At 35.6% G+C, this 25,598-nt stretch overlaps 3 protein-coding genes across 3 annotated transcripts; all 3 read left to right on the top strand.

Moving 5' to 3' along the window:
- Positions 1-5,785: 5,785 nt before the first annotated feature.
- LOC136805037 (alpha-1,3-mannosyl-glycoprotein 4-beta-N-acetylglucosaminyltransferase C-like) lies at positions 5,786-9,013 on the top strand. The gene is made up of 4 exons (XM_067061572.1): positions 5,786-5,986; positions 6,543-6,689; positions 7,360-7,437; positions 7,570-9,013. Exons 1-4 carry the CDS (start codon positions 5,872-5,874, stop codon positions 8,730-8,732), a joined length of 1,503 nt encoding a protein of 500 aa, XP_066917673.1. The 5' UTR covers positions 5,786-5,871; the 3' UTR covers positions 8,733-9,013.
- Positions 9,014-10,249: 1,236 nt separating this feature from the next.
- LOC136805036 (alpha-1,3-mannosyl-glycoprotein 4-beta-N-acetylglucosaminyltransferase B-like) lies at positions 10,250-25,467 on the top strand. The gene is made up of 4 exons (XM_067061571.1): positions 10,250-10,419; positions 23,148-23,321; positions 23,747-23,824; positions 24,067-25,467. Exons 1-4 carry the CDS (start codon positions 10,305-10,307, stop codon positions 25,233-25,235), a joined length of 1,536 nt encoding a protein of 511 aa, XP_066917672.1. The 5' UTR covers positions 10,250-10,304; the 3' UTR covers positions 25,236-25,467.
- LOC136805002 (alpha-1,3-mannosyl-glycoprotein 4-beta-N-acetylglucosaminyltransferase B-like) lies at positions 10,918-14,168 on the top strand. Its single transcript, XM_067061532.1, has 4 exons — positions 10,918-10,984; positions 11,257-11,400; positions 12,744-12,821; positions 12,954-14,168. Exons 1-4 carry the CDS (start codon positions 10,918-10,920, stop codon positions 14,120-14,122), a joined length of 1,458 nt encoding a protein of 485 aa, XP_066917633.1. The 3' UTR covers positions 14,123-14,168.
- Positions 25,468-25,598: the final 131 nt, after the last annotated feature.

A 25,598-nucleotide genomic window follows, 5' to 3' on the forward strand; every position in this document is an offset into this window, starting at 1 on the left:
GACTGACTGAAACTGCAATTACATAAATTATTGTGGAAATGAGCGCATAAGACAAATGTTTGGGAAATCAAACTTTTGTAAGGATATTGAGTTTTGTTTATATGACACAATGTGGTGGACTGATCGAGTCATACATATGTAAACAAACTTACAATGGGGGTTTTGTTTTCTCCTTGTAGCTGTGTTTGGGCATTGATATGCAGGATAGGATTATTTTATAAATCCTTTTAGAACTTTTCATGTTATTGAGATAGCTATGAAAAATTGAAAAATCACTTCTAAAAATCTGCATTTTAATAAGGCAAAATAATAAGGAAAAGCTTACACTTTCGTTGTGAAATGACTTGTGTTTTTGTCGGATTCCTTTACTGTTGACAGCAATCGCTCCCCCAGAACTTAGAACTTCGCTGCTGCCAAATCCACGTTTTTTCTCCCGCCAAAAGGGGCCATCTTTGTATATAACTGCTTCCATTTACGTCCGATATTAGTTTTAAGCGCAGCGGGAAATAAATTCTCATTCATATTTTTAAATTCGAAAGCATCCACCGAACCCACCGAAGGGAGACTTCAAAATATCTGTTCTGAAGGCACGTTCCAGCTGGATATGGTGGTCTGTTCTTAGCGAACTAAAGAAAAAAGTGTGCTGGAAAAAAGTGGTCTGTTCTACTGAGGATTGGGACCAGCTGGAAAATATGATCTGTTCTACTGAAGATTGAGACCAGCTGGAAAAATACGATCTGTTCTTAATCTTATGAAAAAATAGTTTGATATCCAAAAAATAAGGTGTCTAAGAATTTCCTATCTGTTCTGAGGGAATTTCAAAAAAAGTCAAAAAGTCTTTGAGATCTGTTCTTTTCCTTCTGAATGTGGTTGCCTGGAGTGGCAGCTGAAAATTTTCCATCTGTTCTAGCAAAGCATCTGGAAATTGTCGATCTGTTCGCACAGATATTTAAAGTTAAACTGTTAGCTGGAAATCAAGGTATCAAGCTTCTGTTCTTAAAAGTCCTTGAATGTCGAGCTGGAATTTAGCGATCTGTTCTTATAGGATTTTGTCAGCCCTGGTAGATAAGAACAGTTAACTCGCGTAAAATCAATCGCCTGGCAATTTCGTACCTGTTCCGAAAGTTTTTTTACCTCCTAGCTGGAAAAATATTAACTGTTCTAAATTAAAAATTTCTCCCCTGGAAAACGAGGAACTGTTCTTAATTTCGGGGAAATGCTTCCAGCTGGCAAATCAGAACAGATATTTGCAAATTTTAGGTCGGCGGCTGCTTCTGTAAATTGTGTTTGGCAAAAATCTGAAAAATGGGCACCTGGGTACTTGTGTGCCTTAAGGGTTGAGTTTTTTTACCCTCTTCTACCCTCACAAAGACTCTCTAAGAGTAACCAAAGCAACAAAAAAGAGTGAAAAGTCAAGAAAGTTTCGAAAGTAAGAGAAGTTTGTTTTGATAATGGGCCCCCCCCCAGCGGTTTGCGTGATTGCGTGAATGCGCATTTTCGGTTGCGTGAATGCGTGAAAATTGAAAAAAGAAATGCTTGAATGAGTGAATTAAGAAAAATTGCGTGAACGTGAAAATGTACTTTTTGCGTGAAAGCGTGAATTTCGAAACAAAATTGCGTGATTGCGTAAATTGAGGGTCCGCTGGGGGGGGGGCTCGATAATTGAAAATCTCTGTCTTGACTTTCTCTTTTGTCTCGGAATATTTTCGAGAACACCCAGGAGCAGCAAGCGGCGGAATTTTTTGAAATATCTGTTCTTTTTTTTTGGAGAGGAAATTTTGGAGTAAAATCCAGGAGGCAGCTACTGTTCAAGCACTTCAAAAAATCTTGGAAGGAGTATGAAATATCTGTTCGGAAAATCCAGGAGCAATTAAATAGAAAAAAAAAATCATTTACTTTTCTAGCAGGCCTCAGATTTCCCCTGCCTAGAGAATCCAGGACTAAGTTTAAACAAAGAACAGGTGCTATTTTTCCAGGAACATCGCGGCGTTCAACTAAATTACATAAGAACAGATGGATTTTTCCAGAAGTCATGATTTAAACAATAGATCTAAATTTCCAAGAGCTTGAATTTTTTAAAGAACAGATAACTTTATCCAGGAGTCTGGCAGGAAAAGAACAGATACATTTTCCAGGAAATTTACCTTTCAGAACAGATATTTTGTAATTTCTAGCCGTTGGCTGCCCCTGAACACCATCCTCATCTGTATAAGTTTCATTGTTCTTTTGACAAAAATTGTGTAGAGTGACCCAGGCGACTGTCACAGCAGCGAAATTTTCAATCCTATTATCAAGTCGTTTGAGTAAGATTCAGGATGCCAAATGCTCTCTCGAAATGAACTCGACCACTCGATAATTTTTGGTTAAAAACATGTTGATCCCTTTCTAGCCCTGGTCTGCATTTGTGTGGTGTGATGTGATTAGCCATGATATTAAGGGATAACATGAACATATAGACATAGGCACCATCTCCGGGATCTTATTTCTGAATCATCGATTACATCAACAGGTTTCGTCAAAATTTCTTGATTTTCGGCTCTTTTAAAATTAAGCAGTGGAATAATTTAACTACTTCAACAAAAGTAGTCAACTCATCCTCAGTGGAAGAATTTAAAGAGACCCTTAGTGTAGCCTGGAAAGATAAAAAGTTTGAATATGATTGAAAGTGTCACTATTGTTGCATACCTGTCTATATTATAACAATGTAATAATTAACCCAAAATGTATGAGCGATTCATAGAGGCTCATGTGTCCGCACGGTGGCCTGCGAATTTGTAAATCTATATTATTAAAGAGTGAGGAGTTTCGAAGATTTCTAGCGTCATGACAACTACCTGGAAATCCCGATGCAACATCTAAAAACATTAAATTTGCCCAAACTAACCCTTGTACTGATACTTTGTATTACTGTTCCGACTGTTATAGTCGGCTTTCGATTCAAGACTCGGAGCAGGTATTTGGATATGAGTTCCATTCAAAGCGCCAACTACCTGGGGGGGGTTCGGTTTCTTAAATTCCTCTATCGCTGTAGCAGTATCTCTTCTTGTTTGAGGAAATTTGATAAACCTTGGGGAGAGTCTCGTTAGTTCTTAACAAAATTCCTTTATTATTTGTACTGCCGTTGATTTTCCCTCGGTGAATGTTTTGCGACAGTCCTAAGGGAGTTTCTTGTTGCCACCATAGCAATTGTTACTCTTTTTTGATAGGTATTGTTCTGCGTAACTGCGTGTCACATTTTTCCAATCTTGGCCGAAAAAGTGTTACTAACGACAAAAATATCTTTCACGACATTCGAATATCGTTACGCTAAAAATGATTAAAAATCTGATCTGCGTACATACGAGAAAACCAAAACTCTTGTTTGGGGTAAGCCCATAATGAACGTGTTCTACGAATTCTTAATCCTAGCAAAGACGTGCGCATATGATGGATGACAAAAAAGAAATCTCTAATTAATGAGCGACGATGGGATATTGCGCCTTTTTTTGAGACAGATTTTGCTGAAACGTCGTTTTCATGCTTCTTTTTGTAGTGTTTGAGAAGAAGCAGAAGTAGTGCTTTAAAACACCCATCTTAGGGAAATGGACAAAAATGCTCAAAAAATGGCAAAATTAAGAACATGTTAAGAACATTTTAAGTCTTAAAACTCAAAAAGTTAAGAACTTTCGAAGGCTTCAAATATTTTGGATGTTCTTATAAAAAGAACGTGTACTCCAAATTTTTCTCTTCATAAGAAAAATAAACTAAAGGTCATTAAGTCATACCTCAAAGTGATTTTTCGTCGAATTTGTTTGTGTTATCATTTTTACATCAACATTGTGATTGATAAGTGTGTATGGACTTTGAAGTTTCAATTCGCGGTTGACACTTCTCAATAAAACAATAACGAAATAAAATCAGTACGTATATCTGATTGGTTAGTTATGAACAAACAATAGAGAAGTTTGGGAGACAAAATCTGAATGAAACCATAAACCATGTGTAAGGATATTTATTTGGAACAAGTCTTTCTGTTGAATATCATGATGTTCTTTGTCAAAGAGAAACCACAATACTACAGCAGAGCCTATTTGGGAGTTTTGGTAGACAGAATCTGAAGGAAACCAATATGTAAGGATATTTATTTGGAAAAAGTCTTTCTGTTGAATATCATGATGTTCTTTGTCAAAGAGAAACCACAATACTACAGCAGAGTCTCTTTAACTCGAACCTCTATAACTCGAAGTTCTCCTTCACTCGTCCCTTCAGTTAACAATGCCTTTATAAATCTTACTCAATAACTCGAAATTTGTGTTTCTCGTGTGGGTTCGAGTTATGGTGACTTCGCTGCTCTAGATAGACCTGCTACGAAAATGGTGATCACAATTAAATAACTAATTACACAATTGATTAAGATAATTCTCTGCAGAACATTTTTAGCTGGATCATGTAAATCAAGGAAGTATAAATTTGATCTGAATATGGCTGGCCGTATGTAGCAAAATTCAATACTTTCATATTTTTCATTCAATCTCCAATATTTGTATTCAATCTTCCATAGCTACATTAAAAGATTATTAAAAATTTGTTGCCAATAAAATAAATATTGCAAATAACATTTTTTTCTTATTCAAAATGTTTTCAGTAAACGTTGAATCTTTATTGGCAAAAATTATTGAAGGAAAATATTAAATAATTGAACATGAATATGGAAAATTGAATATAAATATTAGAAATTGAATATAATTAATATGGAAATTGAATATAAATATTGAATTTTGCTAGGGCTCTGATCTGTATTGAATTTTCATATTTATCGTGTATAAAATGGGTTGTACATAAACAGCAAAACCATGACATATTATATATTTTCTGTTAGGATAACTATGCCTGAATCTAAAAAAGTAAAAAGTTGCGATGATAAAAATTTGATGAAGATGAAAATGAAGACTTTTGTAAAGAAGAATATTTCAAGTTTGAGGATCTTACTTTCGGTGAAGAGAAAACATTTTGAAAAAAGATTTTGAACATAAAATATATTTTAGGGAAATCTTTCGTTTCAAAATCTTGAAAATAATGGTTATTGACCAAATTTTCGTTCTATTTTTTCGTTCAAAAAGAATCATAACTTTTGATACATCAATTTAGAAAATTGTTCCGAAAGATTTTAGATGGTCTTTAGAAAAAATTCGGAACAAAAAGGTTAATTACCCATTAAAACTAAGCACTTTTTTAAAAGAGGGTACAAAATTTTTTAAGGTTAACTTTTTAAGGTCCATCTAAAATTGTTCCGAAAATTTTTAGACGGTTTTAAGGTTCATAACGTCATTTTTGTAAATTGCTAATTACTCTTCAAAAGGAGCTTCAAACAAAAGTTCTGTATTCAAAACTCGTAACCGGCTCGTGACCGATCTCTTGACCATGGTCAGAGCCCTTAAATGTGATTTCATTGTTCTTTGTTTCGAGGAATTTTCATTAACAGATTTCATATGACCAAATATATTAATTAAATTGGATCAATCATCATTTTACTGTGTTCTTTAATGGAACAGATTAATTAGGCCTAGAAAATGCTTTGAAGAGTTTTTGTTTTATGTAAGTGTAGTATTAGAAACATCAAATGAATTAGATGAGTCACTGATCGGCTTGTATTTTTGAAGAAATCTCTCATCGTCAAATGTTAAAGCTGAATCTAAGATAACTGGATGTCATAAATCTTTCTCTTTAATGTGGTAAAACAACCAGGCTATATAGTTGCGATAAAAACGTGAAATTCGTGAAATTTTCATAACTTCTTACTTTGCTTTAATAGTGATTGGGAATTATAATTTTTTATCTACTCTATGAATCAAAGCAGAATAATTTGTGGATAAATAAGTAAAGAAATCATTCATGATGTGGAATACAATGTTCATCAGAAAGATTTTTCATGTTTTGCAAGTTTTCATGTTCATTTTTATAATCGTTGTTAATGTGTCGTTTATTTTCCGTCGTTCTACAGAATCAGGTATGATCCACTTTCTAATATTGCAATAATTGCCCTTAATCATCCATACAAAATACTGTATCTGTACCCGGGGGCTGACCTGGACGGCCGACGGAGACATGCCGCTGGAGTTTGAAAAATTGACTCTGTCAAACATTTAGATATGAATCAAAAATTTTCTCCCACTCAATTCATTCTCCTATGTCAAATCTGCATCTTGAAAGTAATTAAGTTTAATATCATGCCAGAATATCTTCACATCCCTGCATCACTGCATCTGCAAGACAATATAACTAAACCATTAGTTAGCTCAGGCCGTAAGACAGTTCAACGGCGATGCAAAAAAGAGTCTCAATCTAGCCAATATACCAAACAGATTTCTAATGTCAAATAAAAAATGTTTAACTCAATTCAGCTTTAGACTCGAACCCAAACTCCTTCTCATATAAATTATAATCCAAGTAAGTCTTTCAAAAATGTTTTTGGATTGCTTTCTAGCGTAATGATAGATATCTCTAGGCGGGTTTTCTCATTAATGACTTGTTTTTTATCAACACTTGATCTCACTTAATTTAAGACATTAAATTGGCGTCAACAGAGTCATTGATGAATGAAGTACGGGTCAGCAACCGATCTTCGAATCTGATGGTCAATGGGGATGTCATGAAGATATCCAAAGATTGGATGAAAAACGCAGATGTCGTCAAAAGTCTTAGAAACCCAGGTCTAGTTCACTATAATTACTACTATATTTTAAAATTATCATGAAATGTCATTGAAAACAACCCTCTGTCACAGACCCGCTGGGACCCCAGCCCTACTGGAAAATTTGGGAAGAATTTCGTCCCTGGTGGGAAAATACCCTAGAATTTCAGCCCCACTGGGAAACTGACTTTTATTTCATCCCTATTCAAAAAAATTCAGTATTTCAAAATTGCACTTAAAAACCATCCCCACTAAATTTTTTAACCTTGGAACAATAGAATTTCTATACCTATTGGGATTTTGATAGAAATTTTGATTCCCGATGAGAAAAAAGTTCCACCGGGGCTGTTAGACAGGGTATTTGAAAATATTAAAGTGAAACCTTTCAAGTAACGAAGTCAACTTTTCAAGCGGTTGCTTTCCTGGCTATTACATAAACCTATCATCAATATTGTTGTTGATTTTTCGGAATAAAGGAGTCAACAAATGATCATATTCATCTAAATCTGAGGTTCGGGACTTAAAAGTAAAATCCTTCTAGGTACACCTCCAAATGTAGATTGTAGACATATAAGACAAAACATTCTACTCAGGACCATATAGAAGGAATCCTAACTTGATAAATATTCAATACCTTAAACTATTTGATATTGTAACCTTCTAATATGATTTTCTTTTCTTTTCAAAAGGTTTTGCTGGAATACACGACATTGAGAAGTATTTCAAGTCAATCAATTTGAAACTTGGTCAGAAACGAGTAGGGAAAGGTAAAATTATCTCCATACAAATATTTATCCAGTCACTTCAATCTTTCCCAAAGGCCAAACTTCAATGCAGGCAGCCTATCAAGGAAATGCACGGACGAATCCTTATGTATCCTATGAATTTCTATCTTTCAGCTTTCGTTGTTTTTGGGATTCCAACCGTCAAGAGAAGTAAAGCTTATTACGTCATCCAAACGGTATCTTCCTTGCTCAAACACATGAAAATTTCAGAAAGGAAAAATGTTGTCATCGTCATTTTTGTGGCAGATCTTGACGATAGTTTTCTTAGGAAAGTCGTAAAAGATGTTCGACAGGACTTTACAGGCGAAGTTAAAGACGGTATCATTCAAGTGGTTGCTCCTGATAAAGCCTACTATCCTAAGAATCTGGATAATTTGCCAAGACTTTTTGGTGATGAACAAGATCGAGTCCGCTGGAGATCGAAGCAGTGCCTCGATTATTCATATTTGTATTATTACTGTAAAGATATGGCGCAATATTTTGTTCAGCTTGAAGATGATATAATGGCTGTTGATGATTATATGGGGAAAATGCGGGAATTTATAACGAAAAACGAGAAACTTCGTTGGTCGGTCCTTGAGTTCGGTGCCCGAGGATTTATCGGAATGACTTATCGGGGAGAACATCTAGAATCGTTGGCAAAGTTTACCAGATATTTCTTTTGGACCATGCCAGTCGACTGGCTTTTTCGAGTTTATAACAATATCTTTTTATATCAAAATCCTAAGAGCTTTCGTACAAGCGAACCTTTGTTCTTACATATCGGAAAGTTCTCTTCCTTAGATGGCCAAACGAGGTCAAATCTTATAGATCTGCCACTGGTCGGGAGACGTCGATTTCAATTGAGAAACGGAAATCCACCAGCTATCATCAAGTCTGACTTGAAAGACTTTTATATGAAGAATTTCTTAGAAAACCCATATTCCAAAAAAGGGGCGATGTGGAGTAAAACACCTCACAATGGAGATACTATTACAATTATGTTTAATTCGACTCAAAAAGTCAAAAGAATTGTTTTCGTCAGTGGGTTAGAAGATTATAAAAAAGACAGCTTCTATGAAACTGAATTATACATCTCTCAAATGAGAGGTAACGCGAATTCGAAATGTGGGAAGTTTGAGAAGGTGAAATTTTACAAAGAAGCAATAGTTGATATTACTTTTGATGAACCTAAAGAAAACGTTTGGTGTGTCAAACTGGAGTTGACAACTGTCAAGAAAACGAAAGGAATTCCAAACTGGTTGATTATTGAAGAAATTGCTATTCTTATTAGTTGATTTAAAATATCTATATACTAAGTGTATAACTACTATGTTTCGTCCTTTGGGCTTAGAATTCAATCTTATTACCCTCCCCCACCATCCAAAGGGCTTTATCGTGCACATCATAAGCCCTTTGGGTAGTAAAGGGGAAACTATAGACTGGTTTAATACCAAAGAACGAAAAATTGCCCCTTATGACCGATCAAAACTCGAAAAATCGTATATTTCATGTTTTGTAACGTCATTTGGGCCCTAAATTACGTCATTGAAATGGTAATAAATTCTTTACTTCACTGAAATCAATTTGTCATTTACCCAAAAGATTCCCTCAATGATTTCCGATCCAATGCGCGGTCATCCATTGCTTAAATCCTTCTCAAACTCGAAATATTGTATTTTTCAGGTTTTGATGACGTCATTGGACCCAAAATGTCTCAATTTGGATATATCATTTTTCGAAAGTTTCTATATACCCACTCTTACCCCTCCCAACTTATTGTCCATTAAATTCCAGATCCAATGAGGGTTCAACGACCTCCCAACCGCTATCCAATCGCGCAATATCACAATTTTCCTGTTTTGATGACGTCTTCAACTAAAAACGCCTGAAAATTCAGTCAAATTTCAAAGTCACACTCAAGCCTTATAGACCCTCTCATCATATTCTCCATAAAATTTTCGATCAAATGAGGGGTCACCAACTTGAATGAAAATATGAAATAGATGGCGTATCTTTTGCTGAACGAAAAATATATTTTTGGGAAATTTTTCGTTTCAAAATCTTGAAAATAATGGTTGTTGACCAAATTTTTCATTCGAATATTTTCGTAAAAAGAATCATAACTTTTGATACATCAATTTAGAAAATTGTTCCAAAAGATTTTAGATGGTCTTTAGAAAAAATTTGGAACAAAAAGGTTAATTACCCATTAAAACTAAGCATTTTTTGTAAAAGAGGGTACAACATTTTTTAAGGTTATAACGTCATTTTTGTAAATTGTTAATTACTCTTGATAGAATAAATTCAGAAACAACTTATCCAGACAGTTTTTTTGTTAAAAGTGTCAAGGAGCTCCAAACAAAAGTTCTCTCTTCCAAACTCGTAACCGGCTGGTAACCGATCTCTTGACCATGGTCAGAGCCCTTAAATGTGATTTCATTGTTCTTCGAGGAATTTTCATTAAGAGCTTTCATATGACCAAATATATTAATTAAATTGCATCAATCATCATTTTACTGTGTTTTTTAATGGAACAGATTAATTAGGCCTAGAAAATGCTTTGAAAAGTTTCTGTTTTATGTAAGTGTAGTTAGTATTAGAAACATCAAATGAATTAGATGAGTTTCTGATCGGCGTGAATTTTTGAAGAAATTTTTCATCGTCAAATGTTAAAGCTAAATCTAAGATAACTGGATGTCATATATCTTTTCTTTAATGTGGTAAAATAACCAGGCTATATAGTTGCGATGTGTCCAGATAAAAACGTGAAATTCGTGAAATTTCCATAACTTCATTGGGAATTATAATTTTTTATCTACTCTATAAATCAAAGCAGAAAAATTGTGGATAAAGTAAAGAAATCATTCATGATGTGGAATACAATGTTCATCAGAAGGATTTTTCGTGTTTTGCAAGTTTTCATGTTCATATTTCTAATCGTTGTCAATGTGTCGTTTATTTTCCGTCGTTCTACAGAATCAGGTATGATCCACTTTCTAATATTGCAATATCACCCTTAATCATCCATACAAAATACTGTTTCTGTACCTGGACGGCCGACGGAGACATGCCACTGGAGTTTGACAAATTGACTCTGTCAAACATTTAGATATGAAATTGCCACATTCGACCAACCCGAGAAACTGTTAAATTCAAGGAATGAACTGATCTCGAAATGTCGGCATGTGAATAAGCTCACCCTCAAACTCCACGACACCAAAGACTGAAATAACGTCAATTACTTTGACGAAGACTTTACAGTGCACAGTATATTTTTGTAAACTTGAAACGAATTTTTTGTATAGAATTTTTGACTGAAGATCGTGACGAAAAGTTGCGTGAAACTTTGAGTATCAAACAATTCTTATCTCAACTTCAATTTATTGTGTAGATATGAATCAAAAATGTTTCCCATTTTCTCCCTCTCAATTTATTCTCCTATGTCAGATCCACATCTTGAAAATAAGTAAGTTTAATATCATGTCAGATATCTTCACATCCCTGCATCTGCATGGCAATATAACTAAACCATTAGTTAGCTCAGGCCGTAAGACTGTGCAACGGCGATGCAAAAAAGAATCTCACTCTAGCCAATATGCAAAACAGATTTCTAATGTCAAAAAAAAAGATGTTTAACGCAATTCAGCTTTAGATTCGAGCCCAAATCCTTTCTCGTATAAATTATAATCCATGTGAGTCTTTCATGAATGTTTTGTGGATTGCTTAGCATAATGATAGATATCTCTAGGCGGGTTTTCTCACTAATGACTTTTTTTATCAACATTTGATCTCACTTCACATAATTTCACTTAATTTAAGACATTAAATTGGCATCAGCAGAGTCTTTGATGAACGTACGGGTCAGCAATCGGTCTTCGAATCTGATGGTCAATGGGGATGTCATGAAGATATCCAAAGATTGGATGAAAAATGCAGATGTCGTCAAAAATCTTACAAACCCAGGTCTGGCTCACTATAATTACTACTATATTTCAAAATTATCATGAAATGTCATTGAAAACAACTCTCTGTCACAGACCCACTGGGAATCCAGCCCTACTGGAAAATTTAACAAGAATTTCGTCCCCGGTGGGAAAATACCCTAGAATTTCAGCCCCACTGGGAAATTTCTGACTTCCCTATTCGAAATTCAGTATTTAAAAATTGCACTTCAAAATCACCTCCACTAAATTTTTTAACCTCGGAACAATAGAATTTCTATACCCATTGGAATTTTGATAGGAATTTTGATCCCCGATGAGAAAAAAGTTCCACCGGGGCTTTTAGACAGAAATCTTTGAAATAATTTAGTGTGAAACCGTTCAAGTAACGAAGTCAACTTTTCAAAAAGTAACTTTACAGTGGTTGTTTTCCTGGCTATTATATAAACCTATCATCTTCTTGTGTTTCTCTGCACAATTAAGAGTGCTCAATACATAAGTAGAGCTTGTTACATAAAGATTTAAGAAACGGTGTATTTCTTTTCAATACTTAAAGTTTCTTGCTTTCGCATTCATCAGTTGATTAGAAATAACTATCAAAACAAAATTCCACGTTTATTTAAAAAATTCAATACAGCATCTTCATATAAAAAAATTGACGTCAATCTTTAGAATCGATGTTTTCAAGTAGGTGTTTGTTTATGTGCCGGCATTTTGAGATAAGTTCAGATCTAGAGTTCAGTAAATTGTCTTTGCGCAAAGATATTTCAAATTTTTCATTCAAACAAAGGTCACATTTCAGGCTGCTTCTGTTGAACGGTTTGCACTTTCTTACAATTCGCCATGTAACTTTAGGGTTGGTCTGGTTACGAGAATGCCGCCAAAATTCGTTCGAGAGCTCGGTTTCATTTTCGTATTTGGCGTGGTTGAACGATTTCTTGTGGTTCGCACATCGCTTTTGGAAGATTGTTTCTGCGAGACCGATGTAAATTTTTGGTGGTAAATTCTCGTCGTCTGTTGTCAGTGTGGCTTCGTAAACAGTGTTTTTAGCTAAGCAGTTACCGTTCATGGGGCATTGATTTTTGACGATGCAGTTGCATGTTTTGGTTGGTTGTACGATGTTTTGCTTTTTGAGTACTGCTTTGTTATGCCCATCGATGATGGCTTTCATGTTGGTCGTGCAGCTATAGCTAACTTTGACTGTATTCCGATTGAACAGCTTGTGGTATTTATGATGACGAGGAAAGTGTTTGTCGATCAACTTCAAGAACTTTTGTGCGATATTTGTTTCGACCGATTTGCTGAAGGGAGGGTTAAACCATCATTTTGTAACCTTCTAATATGAATTTCTTTTCTTTTCAAAAGGTTTTGCTGGAATACACGACATTGAGAAGTATTTCAAGTCAAACAATTTGAAACTTGGTCAGAAACGAGTAGGGAAAGGTAAAATTATCTCCATACAAATATTTCTCCAGCCACTTCAATCTTTCCCAAAAGCCAAATTTCAATACAGGCAGCCTATCAGGGAAATGCACGGTCGAATTCTTATGTATCCTATGAGTTTTCATCTTTCAGCTTTCGTTGTTTTTGGGATTCCAACCGTCAAGAGAAGTAAAGCTTATTACGTCATCCAAACGGTATCCTCCTTGCTCAAACACATGAAAACTTCAGAAAGGAAAAATGTTGTCATCGTCATTTTTGTGGCAGATCTTGACGATAGTTTTCTTAGGAAAGTCGTAAAAGATGTCCGAGATAACTTTCCAGTCGAAGTTAAAGACGGTATCATTCAAGTGGTCGCTCCTGATAAAGCTTATTATCCTAAGAATCTGGATAATTTGCCAAGACTGTTTGGCGATGAACAATATCGAGTCCGCTGGAGATCGAAGCAGTGCCTCGATTATTCATATTTGTATTATTACTGTAAAGATATGGCACAATATTTTGTTCAACTTGAAGATGATATAATTGCTGTTGATGATTATATGGGGAAAATGCGGGAATTTATAACGAAAAACGAGAAACTTCGTTGGTCGGTCCTTGAGTTCGGTGCCCGAGGATTTATCGGAATGACTTATCGGGGTGAACATTTAGAATCGTTTGCAAAATTTGTCAGATATTTCCATTGGACCATGCCAGTTGATTTACTTTTTCGAGTTTATAATGATATCTACTTGTATAAAAATCCAAAGAATTTTCGCATAAAGAAACCTGTTTTCTTGCATGTCGGTAAATTCTCATCCTTGGATGGTCAAGTGAGAAAACTCGAGGATTTACAGGATATCCCGATAGTTGGTCGACGACAATTCCAATCGGTAAAAGGAAATCCCGTTGCAGAAATAGAATCAGATTTATCGGGATTCTATAAAAGCAATAAGTTAGAGAACCCATACTCGAGCAAAGGTGTAATGTGGGCAACAAAACCTAAGGATGGTGACACACTGACGATAATGTTTAATTCTCCACAGAAAATCAAGAGGATCTTTATCTCTAGCGGAATGGATGGACATAAAAAAGACTGCTTCCACGAAACTAAACTATACATCTCTCAAATGAAAGGTAACGCGAATTCGAAATGTGGGAAGTTTGAGCTGGTGAAATTTTACAAAGAAGCAATAGTTGATATTACTTTTGATGAACCTAAAAAAAATGTTCGGTGTGTCAAACTGGAGTTGACAGCTGTCCAGAAAACGAAAGGAATTCCAAACTGGTTGATTATTGAAGAAATTGCTATTCTTGTTAGTTGATTTAAAATATCTATATACTAAGTGTATAACTACTATGTTTCGTCCTTTGGGCTTAGAATTCAATCTTATCAACCCCCTATTAACCTCCCCCACATTTCTAAGGGCTTTATCGTGCGCAGGTAACACTCCACTCGCGGTGGGTGCGACGACGATGGGATAAGAATTTACTTCAAATAACCGGGAGTTCAAACAACTGAAATATTTGCTTTACAGGCAGATTTAAAATTTAACTTAATGGAATGGACTTTTTTGAAGGAATTCAGGCATTGCAGTTCAGTTGAGCATAATAAACACAAAGAACTTTTGAAGGAATTGCTTGATGAGTATAAATAGCCATTACTAGGAATATTGAAACCTGATTTTTTAAGAAAAAAAGTGTCTTAATCGTAGAAAATCAATGTTCTCACTCTCGACAATCTCCCAATAAGAAAACTTCGAATGACTGAGGGTGATTTAGCCTATAATTGGCCCCAAGGGGAATAGAAATCTCTTCGAATAACTGAAATTTTGAATAACCGAAGTTCGAATAATCGAGAGTGTTTTTGCCTGAGTTGGGTAAGCAGATCCAAGGGGAACGCCCTCTCATTTCGAATAACCGAATTATTCCAATAAGTCCGGGAGTCTACTGTAATGAGTTATAGCCGTTAAAGCAAATACTTTGAATAACAAATAACTGCTTAAATTGTTTGTTTAAAGAACCATCGTTAACACGTCTGTTCTTTTATATTTTCTGCTTTGTAAAATAATTATAGATTTTGGACGCTTTTTCGTCACATTTGAAGTAACTCGGGTTTTCCGGGCCTCGTATACAGGTGATTAAATGAGTTTAAAAAAAATGATAAAAGAAATGCTAAAAAGGGACTTATCTTATATCTACATAATTGTAACCAAGATAAATTTAGTATGCAAATCACACTTTTTTCGTATTCATGTTGACAGAAATCTTTGATGGCTAGGCTTATTAAACTCATAGACTATTTACTATGAATGTGGAAGCCAAATAAGTGTCTTAAAACCGATTAACAAAATTTACAGTTCACTGCATTGTTGCGTGGAGATTGTATGCCATCATGTTAGACCATTTTGTACCAATTGTAAGCGGTTAGTATCTTTGTCCCGAAAGTGGGGGAAGTCAATCAATGAGGTAAAGTTAACCTGATAGCAGCTGTTCGTAATTTCCTTACGTGTACGGTAAACCTCTGAAGACGCTTGAAAATTATACATCTGAGGAAAATAGTCCTCCCGCGGAAAATTCTACAACAAGAATCTTGTTGTGCTTCGGAAAGTTAAAAACGGATACGGCGCCCTAATCACGCAACTTTGTTGTCGTTTCTAGTCCTTTTAGACGAACGCGGTCCTTACGATTTCGAGATTGCGTATTCGTCAGATTGTTATGTTTTCACACATCGCTTTAGAGCTTCAGCGTGGTGTGCAGAAAACATTCACAATCTGATCTCAGGTTAGGTAAAGTTGGTACCAGCAGCAGGCAGGACGTACAATCGCAAATGGTCAAGGTATCTTGTCAGGCTCCAAAAATATTTTGCAGGGTCAATAACCACAAAACTTTAAAAGCTTTTTCTGACAAAACGGTTGTGTTTTATAAGACCCTCGACCTTAGAGAGAGTTTTCTCTGTCGATTTTAACTCAATTTGTGTCCAAATATTTGAAAATCACAACACTTTGACTTTGAGAGAGGAAATTTCGATTTTCTTTAATTTTTGACCCTTAGAGAAACTCAATTTGCTTTTAAATGGTTTTTGTACCCCTTTGAGAGACTTTTGAGGATTAGAAAAAGAGATCCTTTATTAAGCGCTCACAGCTGCACATACCCGGCGGCCGGCCGACCCACCCGGTACTCATTTTCCTAAGTACCCCTCCCCCACTCCCGGCCGGGTTCGCAGTCAAAATCTTTTTACAAAAACCTTGTCTCTGATAAGGATTTACGCCTGAACAATACATACACGAGATTTTTCGAGCCAACCGGTTTTTGTACCCCCTTGGGGTCCCTAGCGTGTAGGATGGACTAGAGGAAAGAGAAATATTTATTTATTTATTTATTTATTTTATTTATTTTTATTTATTTATTTATTTTTTTTTCATAGTCTAGTACCTCTGGCGATATAACGTTAGTTCCTAGCGGGGGGAGGGACTATATTTTAAGTTTAAGTAATGTTTTGTAATATATGTTCGTAGTGTACAGTGTCGTTTTAATAAAGAAAAAAAAAAAAGAGGAAAGAGTGAATGGAAGAGGGGTGTGGTTATAAAAAAAGAAGACATTCCAATGCATTCAAATTAAAAGAATTATTTCAATGAAAATATTCGAATCTTTTGAATGGGATTCGAATAGAATGTTTACAAGTTGATCGGAAATCTTCACAAATTTTACAAACAAATTCAAATGATCTAGATACTTACGAGCAAGATGGGCACAAAGTTTATCCAGGTGAGATTTTCATGTGGGAGTAGTATTTTCCAATCCAGCTATACTTATACTAGAGCAGGTTGAAATTTAAGCATAATTTTCTGATCAAGAAGGGTTACTTTGTCGGTTTTTCCATTTGATAGAGGGTCCTGTCAGATATATGTGACACAGGGGTGTGATAAACTCAGGAGCCTCAGGAGAGAGACACTCACAAAATGCAGGAGTAAACCTCCAAAAATGCGGGGGGTGGGTTACTCTTTTCACATGGAGGGTAAAGCCTGTAACACCTATGTTTATTTTCAATGGGTGGAAAATTTCACCATATTTAAGCAGAATTTAGAATCGGACGGACACTGAGCAGATTTTTTCCCCGGTGGACATTACCCTGTGATGGATATTAACCCTACTAGAAGGCATTTCCACCGAAGAAAAAAATATCCTTCAGGGCATTTGCCTTTTTTCTACTTTTCTTTGACTTTGTATTACTGACATTTTGAATGATTCTTCTTTGGTGTCAAAATATTGCGGCGCATGGATATAATTTTGAGTTAACACTTTTCCCTCAGTTTGAAGAGCTCTATCATGTGATATAATATAATTATAAAAATATTAGTGCCTTTTTATGTTTCATCTTTATTTTATTTAGTATTTTCAACACTTTCTCTCCTTGAGGTCAGATCTCTGATCTTCACCATATATATTTTTTTAATTTGAAGACCCCCCAAAAATCATGAATTAATCAGGCCTTGCAATTTTGCCTGGAAACGCAAAAAATCGCCAATTACTCGTTACTTGCACGATAATATCGTCGAAACTTTTTGATTTTGGAATCTACATATACTAATTCGTGAGTTTCCATCAAAAAAAGTTAGTTCTAAGATGTGTGTCACGAAATGAAACATTTATCGACCTCAGCGCAGCGGGACTAATTTTTATTCGGGGAAATACCTGTTCGAGGAAAAAACCGTCGAAGAAATTTCCAATCGGGTAAATGTCCGTCGGTGTAATATCTGTCGGGCAAACAAGCGTTCGGGGGAAAGGTGTACAGGTGTACTATTCCTCAATTGATGTTTCCCCGACCATTCAATCTAGTTTGCAGAATATGGCAAGTCTGCACTCGAGGAAAAATTCGGAAATACAAAGTTCCGCACTGGAAGAGTTTTGGTCCGGAAAAGTTGCACCTAACACTTGCATCTGAAAACCTCAAATTTTACACTCGACTTTTTCCGAGTTGTGTACTCGAGATCTTGAGAAAACGTGCCACACTCTGCAAACTGGGCGTTCATTTCCCGACGGCTGTTTCCCCGATCGGAGGTTCTCCTGCGCAGGTTTTTCCTAGTCTAGCAAGCTAGACGACTAATTTATACATAGTAGAAATAAAGTAAAAAGTAATGAAGGGAACAATTTTAGTTTATACAAACTAAATCCCATTAGTATTACACGCATTATAAACGACTCCAGTCTAGTTTTTCCAAGACCGGACTTTTCAGGTACCAGATAAGTGCTAAGAAAAATCATTGAAAACACGGAAAGACAGAAAAATCATTGAAAACTTTTCAATGTAATGCTATTCATGAAATGTCAAAAATTTCATAAATTTTTGATCAAGCTAACTTTTTCAACAGAATATAGATATTTATAATTGTAACTAAGAATCTGAATGTTATCTTCACTAAGCTAAAGCTGTGTTTCAGTGGCCTATACACCTTTTCGATCGTAGTCGCGCGGTCAGGCGTGTGCCACTTTATTATTTAAATTACCACCCAAAACTCGATCCAATCCTTTTTTAAACTTTTTTGTATTGTTTTTAGGTGTGAAAAAAAGACTGGAACGGTTTTAGGGTGGTAAAACGGACAAAAAATGGATGCACGGCAATTGGCAGCTACGGTCGAAAAGGTGTATTTGACAGCGGTAGCTTTCAACTACCGTGAAAAGCACAGGCCAAAATCATATATTGACGCTGTGCGGACGAATCAAGATTCTATTCATCGCGCAATCAACGAAGACAAAAGTAACCATGATGACCATCCAAGATCTTGGATGAGGTTCAAAGTTAGTGTTTTTATTCCCGTCGTTGAAAATACAACAAAAAATATCATCAATACTTTGTAAAAAGAGTCAGTGATAGAGAATCATAACATAAAGTCTGTCTATTATTTCGATTCAATTAAAAGTGACATTTCCATAATTAATAGTTTAGTAATTACTGTTATACATTTGGGGATCATGTAAAAGATTTCTTTCGAAAGAAACTCACTCTGATTACACTTGGAGGTTTCTGGGGAATTCGTAAATAGTAAACTGCATACTGATACAGTCTGCTAGACATTAATAAGGTAATATTTGCTCTTCATCTTTGATTCTTTCTACAGTGATTAGATTGACACATGCGCGATAAAATTTCTATTATTGGTCTTCAGAGGTTAATATATTCTTTGAAAACTTAACCTCTGATACTCAGGGTAGCTTTCAACATGATACAAAATGATAATCTTATCAACAAAATTCACTTCTCCAACCCGCTCCTTTTGATTTGCGGCAAAAAACCTACAATATTAAAAAGGACAGCCTGTGCTGTGAGTATTTAAATCATTCAAAAAACGAAATAACAACTAAAATTTTAATTCAGGATGACAAGTTTTCAAAACTTATATTTTATTCATTCATCATTCTGATTCATGAGGACTTTCGCTTTCTTCATTAGTTTACTTTTCATTCATCACATCTGTAAATATCTTCAGCTTTTTTTGAAGAATTTTATACTGATTACAACAGTGTTTATCAGGTACATGAAAGGTTACCAACCTTTTTGAGAGGGGGAGGATATGGAGGTTTTTTTTGTTATTATTACTGGAGAGTTTTTTTAAATCGATGTCCCGGGGTGGGGGTACTAGGCAAGTGAAGGGTACGGGATGTGCCACCCTTAAAATTGCCAAGGGTCGAAAGTCGGGTGGCACTCCCCGGTCAGCTCACAACCCTAGTGGCCCCAGGCTCGATGTTTATTTCAGGGATAAAGGCATAACAAAATTTAAGGGCTCTGATCATAGTGATTTTTTAATATTTGCCACTTACTAAATATAAAGTTCTACTTGATGTAGCCCACAAAACTGTAGCATGTTATACATTTTCTGTTAGCCCAATTTTCCGTGAGCCTGAAAATTTAAGAATTGCAATGAAAAAATTTGATGAAAAAGAAAATGAAGACTTTTGCGAAGAAGAATTTTTCAACTTTGAAGAGCTAGTTTCGGCGAAGAAAAAACATTCTTTTATCGAACTAAAATTTTTTTTCTAAAAGCTTATTTGCTTCAAAATCTTGAAAATAGTGCTTTTTGACCAATTTTTCATCCCAATTTTCATAGATAAACAGCCATAATTTTTGATGTATTAATCTAGAAAATTTTTCCGAAAAATTTAAAACAGTTCAATTCTTTGCGGACAGTTTGAAAAAACTTCGAAACAATAACGTTAATTACCCATTAAAACTTAAAGCACTTTTTATAAAAGAAGGTGATGCAACATATTATTAACGTCTTTTTAAAGTCCATAACGTCATTTTTGCAATTAAAACATAACCTTCATGTTCAAATACTAAAATCAATTTTCCGACTATGGTCAGAGCCCAGAGGATTGGATGTTATCTAAATAGGTTTTTTTTAATTCAAAGATTCCGAGTTTGCATGAATATTTTCTTCTAAAACTCTTCTAATCTTTTCTAGTCTTTTGAGTCTATTTCATCCCCTTGATTCCATGTAGATGAGATTTACTATTAGCTTTAAATGCGCACTAACTCATGGCCCAATCGTGTGAATCAGGTTGAAGGGGCCAAAAGATCGTCACCTACCATAGTTGGGCGAGGAAGAATATTTTAGATTTTTAACCCTTATTTTAACCCCTCAAAAGGTATATTTAGAATATATTATTAGTACAATAATTACTTTGCAATTTATTTGGGGGCAGCACAGGGGCCATGGAATTCTTGCGATGCTTGCTATTTTCAAAAAATGGTTCATTTTTAAAAAACTATTTACCGAGATGAAAAGAAAATTTAGAAGTAGTTAAAAGAAAAGCCCTGCTTTTCTCAAAAGCCTCTTTCAATTAAAGAGGTTCCCAAGTGGTTATCGTGATGACGTGATACCTTATCGGGGAACACTTCGTCGGGGAAAAGTGACGAAATTTTGGCCAAGGGACGAATATTTTTCGCCGACGAAAATTTTCCCCGGCCTTAATGCGTTTATCAACTACCAGCAAGTGACGAATATTTTCCCCGACGAAAATTTACCCCGGCGAAGTTTTCCCCGATAAGGTAGGAACTTTTTTGCAGCGTAATTACGTGATGATTTGAATTTTTTTTTCTTTGTGATTGCGTGATCAGAGATCAAAACGTGATCGTGATTTGAAAGATTTTTGAGCCGTGATACGTGGTATGAACTTTTTCAAAGGGATGCGTGATTTTTTCATTTTTTTGCTGATTTGCGTGATCGTGATTGAAGACAAAAAATTGCGTGATATCGTGATTTACCGCTGGGGGGGCCTCATTAAATGATAGCTGAGCCTACATTCTGGCGGGGGGGGGCGTACGGGGTTTGCAATTTCCGAAAAACCGAATAATTTTGCCAAAATTTCCGAAATTCCGTAAAAAGGAAATTTCGATACCCATTTTTTTGGGTATCTTTCCTCTTTTTGACTAATTTTTCATAAAATTTGATTTTTCATGTATGAATTCCGAAAAAGGTGGATAAAAACTTTATATTACCGAAATTTCGAAGCAAAAATTCATGGATTTTCGATACCGAAACAATTTAAGCATTCCGTAATTACCGAAGGAATTGTCCGATTTCCGAAATTCCTAAGAAAAAAGGGTCGATTTCCGCAATTCCGAAATATCGTACCCCCCCCCCACCATTCTGGCTGTACAACCATTGAGTTTAAAGCCCGAAGGGCTAGAGTTCAATCTCTAACCTTTCTCAGGCAAGAAAAAGTGAAGCCTTAAAAAATGATCGCACTAGACCGCGCAACTTTGGTAGGATTTTTTGGCTTCAAATCCTACCAAGGCGATTGACTTCTAGCCCTTCGGGCTTATACTTCATTGTGTACAACTCTTAAAACAATCGAAAAACTCTGTATGTAAAAGTCCTAGATTCCAGTATTTTCCATCTATCTACTGGTTATAAAAAAAAACTGAAGAAACATCAGACAAAATCATTATTTTCAATAAAACAGGCGCGAGGACGGAACTTATCAAATCAAATATGAAATGACGGAACTTGTCTCAATAATTCATAAGTTTTTTGTCAATAATTTCAATGCCAACTTATCATTATTTATCTTAGTGGCAGTTCATCAACTAAAAAATATCAATAACGGATGGTCGAGTGAAAATAACATTCAAGATGTGGAATGCAATATTCATCAGAAAGATTTTTCATGCTTTAGAAGTTTTCATGTTCATTTTTCTAATCGTTGTTAATGTGTCATTTATTTTTCGTCGCTCTGCGGAATCAGGTATGTCAGCAGCTCTCTGACACGTTTTCTTTATGTCATATTCAGTACACATTGTTGCTTTACCCCACCCCCAAGCGATATACCTCAAATGTTGCCCTTATTATTCGAATTGATCTTAGGTCAAACATAATAGAAGACTGATCCAACCAATGAAGTATAAGCCCAAATGGCTAGAATCGAATCTCCTTGGTAGGATTTTAAGCCAACAAATCCTACCAAAGTTGCGCGGCCTAGCACGATCCGCCTAGTTTTAAAAAAAATGACTCAAACTAAGATTTACCGCTAAATTTCGAAAAGAATATCACTCAAAAACAAAAAAATTACTAGATTCAATCATCGTCAAAAATATGGTGCATATTTTAAGGCTTCACTTTTTCTTGCCTGAGAAAGGTTATAGATTCGATTCTAGCCCTTCGGGCTTATACTTTATTGGATCCAACACTTTTTCAGCTACGGTTTGAACAAAAACTATAAGGGCATATATAATTCAATTGATATCATAGACGTAAAAATATGGACGTAACCTCTTGATTTGTCCAACATAGGTTTACCCACTACCTAGTACCCATGCCTCATCTCCTTTTTAGATTGATCAGGAGATTTGCCCTGAAAGCCTCTGTATTTTTTTTAGACCAGAGCTGAATTTCATCATATAAAATCCAAATAAAAAGGTCAATGATGTTCGCCTTTGGATAAAGGGTGTTTCATAACACCCATTTCCCTAGAAAATCTTTTTACACCACAACCAAAGCGCATCTACAAACACATGGTAGCCACTCTCTAAAGCATATTTATATTTAGGCGACCGTAGTGCAGTGGGAGAGCATCCAGCTATGGTTCGCAAGGTTGTGGGTTCAACCCCCAGCCAGCTCGTACCTCGTACCAAAGATTTCCAAGATGGTACTTGATGCCTCTCTGCTTGATGCTTAGCAATTAAGAGAAGGATCAAGGTAAGTGGAGCTATCCAGGGAGAAAAAGTGGCGCCCTCCCGTACCTTCCGTACCTTCGGGTAGATAACTATCGAAAGAGGAGTCTTCTGGTCGCCTCCGACTGCGGTCGCAGACTTACTGACTTACTAATGCATATTCTTTCGCTTTGTAGACGATAAAATACCGTCATCCTTTCCATCAGAGTCCTTTCAAAACACTAGCTCTGCAGTGTCACACGTATGGATTGATAAACAATCTTCGAACCCGGTGGCTGATGGGGATTTTATGAAGATCTCCAAAGATTGGATGAAAAGTAAACAAGTCGTCAAAAGTCTCAAAAAGCCGGGTATGTTGTACTGTATTACAGGTCTGGAAAATTCATTTATGTTTGCTTTTACAGCAGAAAAAATTCCTTGAAAATATCAGGTGGTGGGTCTACAATCAATGAAAATTTAAAGTCTTAAAATAGAGGCCTAAAATTTTTACATCAATTTCTAATGATAACTTTTATTGAGTAGTTGACCATGTGATCTTATTAAACTATCTCTTGTCGGAGACGTACGGGAGTGGTCAACACCAAGAAACCAACAAATTTTTCTTGAACCACTATCAACATTACACAGACAAAATCCTCATTTGGTCACTGAACGGTACTTTTGAAACCGAAATACCGATAGAAAAAGAGCGTACGCCCCCTAATTAGTTGACGATGGTTCAACTATTTATAGGTTCCGAATTGAATCAAAATAAACAATTTTCATTTTTTTTAAGGTTTTGCTGGAATAAATGACATGGAGAAATATTTCAAGTCAAACAATTTGAAACTTGGTCAGAAACGAACAGGGAAAGGTACGGAGCTCATTCTTAGTTTGTTAATATCCCTAAAGTACATTCACTGTGCCGTATCCCATCTAACGAGTCCCGTCTCAATCTCGGAGCCCTCTTAAGCTAGAAATCATTCTTTTCACCAAAACTAGTAAGGCCTAAAAGTCTGGAGCTATTTATTGTGTAGACTAGCCGAATACAAGCATTTGCGAATGTGAGAAAGTTGCATATGCAAGAAATTTCCTTCATTTATTTTGCTCTTTCAGCTTTCGTTGTTTTTGGGATTCCAACCGTCAAGAGAAGCAAAGCTTATTATGTCATCCAAACGGTATCCTCTTTGCTCAAACACATGAACATTTTAGAAAAGAAAAATGTTGTCATCGTCATTTTTGTGGCAGATCTTGACGAAGGTTTTCTTAGGAAAGTCGTAAAAGATGTTCGAGAGAACTTTCCAGGCGAAGTTAAAAACGGTATTATTCAAGTAGTCGCTCCTGATAAAGCCTACTATCCTAAGAATCTGGATAATTTGCCAAGACTGTTTGGCGATAAACAAGATCGAGTCCGCTGGAGATCGAAGCAATGTCTCGATTATTCATACTTATATTATTACTGTAAAGATATGGCGCAATATTTTGTTCAGCTTGAAGATGACGTTATCGCTGTGGACGATTTTATGCAGAAAATGCGACAATTCATAACGAAAAACGAGAAACTTCGTTGGTCAGTTCTTGAGCTTGGTGCCCGAGGATTTATCGGAATGACTTATCGGGGAGAGCATTTAGAATCGTTGGCAAAATTTGTCAGATATTTCTTCTGGACCATGCCGGTTGATTTACTTTTTCGAGTTTATAATGATATCTACTTGTATGAAAATCCAAAGAACTTTCGCATAAAGAAACCTGTTTTCTTGCATGTCGGTAAATTCTCTTCCTTGAATGGTCAAGTGAGAAAACTCGAGGATTTGAAGGATATCCCGATAGTTGGTCGACGACAATTCCAATCGGTAAAAGGAAATCCCGTTGCCGAAATAGAATCGGATTTATCGGGATTCTATAAAAGCAATGTGTTAGAGAACCCATACTCGAGCAAAGGTGTAATGTGGGCAACAAAACCTAAGGATGGTGACACACTGACGATAATGTTTAATTCTCCACAGAAAATCAAGAGCATCTTTATCTCTAGCGGAATGGATGGACATGAAAAAGACAGCTTCTATGAAACTAAATTATACATCTCTCAAATGAGAGGTAAAGCGAATTCGAAATGTGGGAAGTTTGAGCTGGTGAAATTTTACAAAGAAGCAATAATTGATATTACTTTTGATGAACCTAAAGAAAACGTTCGGTGTGTCAAACTGGAGTTGACAACTGTCCAGAAAACGAAAGGAATTTCAAACTGGTTGATTATTGAAGAAATTGCTATTCTTGATAGTTGATGAAATACCTTCGAAATGAAGTTGACTCGCTAGAGATTAAATGGAAATGTTGGGAGATAACGCCCTGGTAAAAACCAATATTTCCTACATATTTTTAAATATAACCGTTTTTAAATGTTATGTGAGTTCATTTTCATTCTGTTTACAAAGATTTTATACGCGAAGATTTTATATTATTTATTAAAAGTTTCCGAAAATGGTAATGTGGTAAATATAAATATGTCCAAAATTTAAAAGTTTTGTTTATGAATAAGAGTAATATCGTTTGCTTAATCAATCATCAAGTTGAATTCACAAGCTTTTTAACATTGGATTGACACGGATGTGGAGCAAGATGGTCAGAAAGAGGGAAAAGAAAAATGG

The sequence above is a fragment of the Clytia hemisphaerica genome, unplaced genomic scaffold (genome assembly GCF_902728285.1).
Source record: "Clytia hemisphaerica strain Z4C2 unplaced genomic scaffold, Clytia hemisphaerica genome assembly, whole genome shotgun sequence".
NCBI classification, from domain to species: Eukaryota; Metazoa; Cnidaria; class Hydrozoa; order Leptothecata; family Clytiidae; genus Clytia; species Clytia hemisphaerica.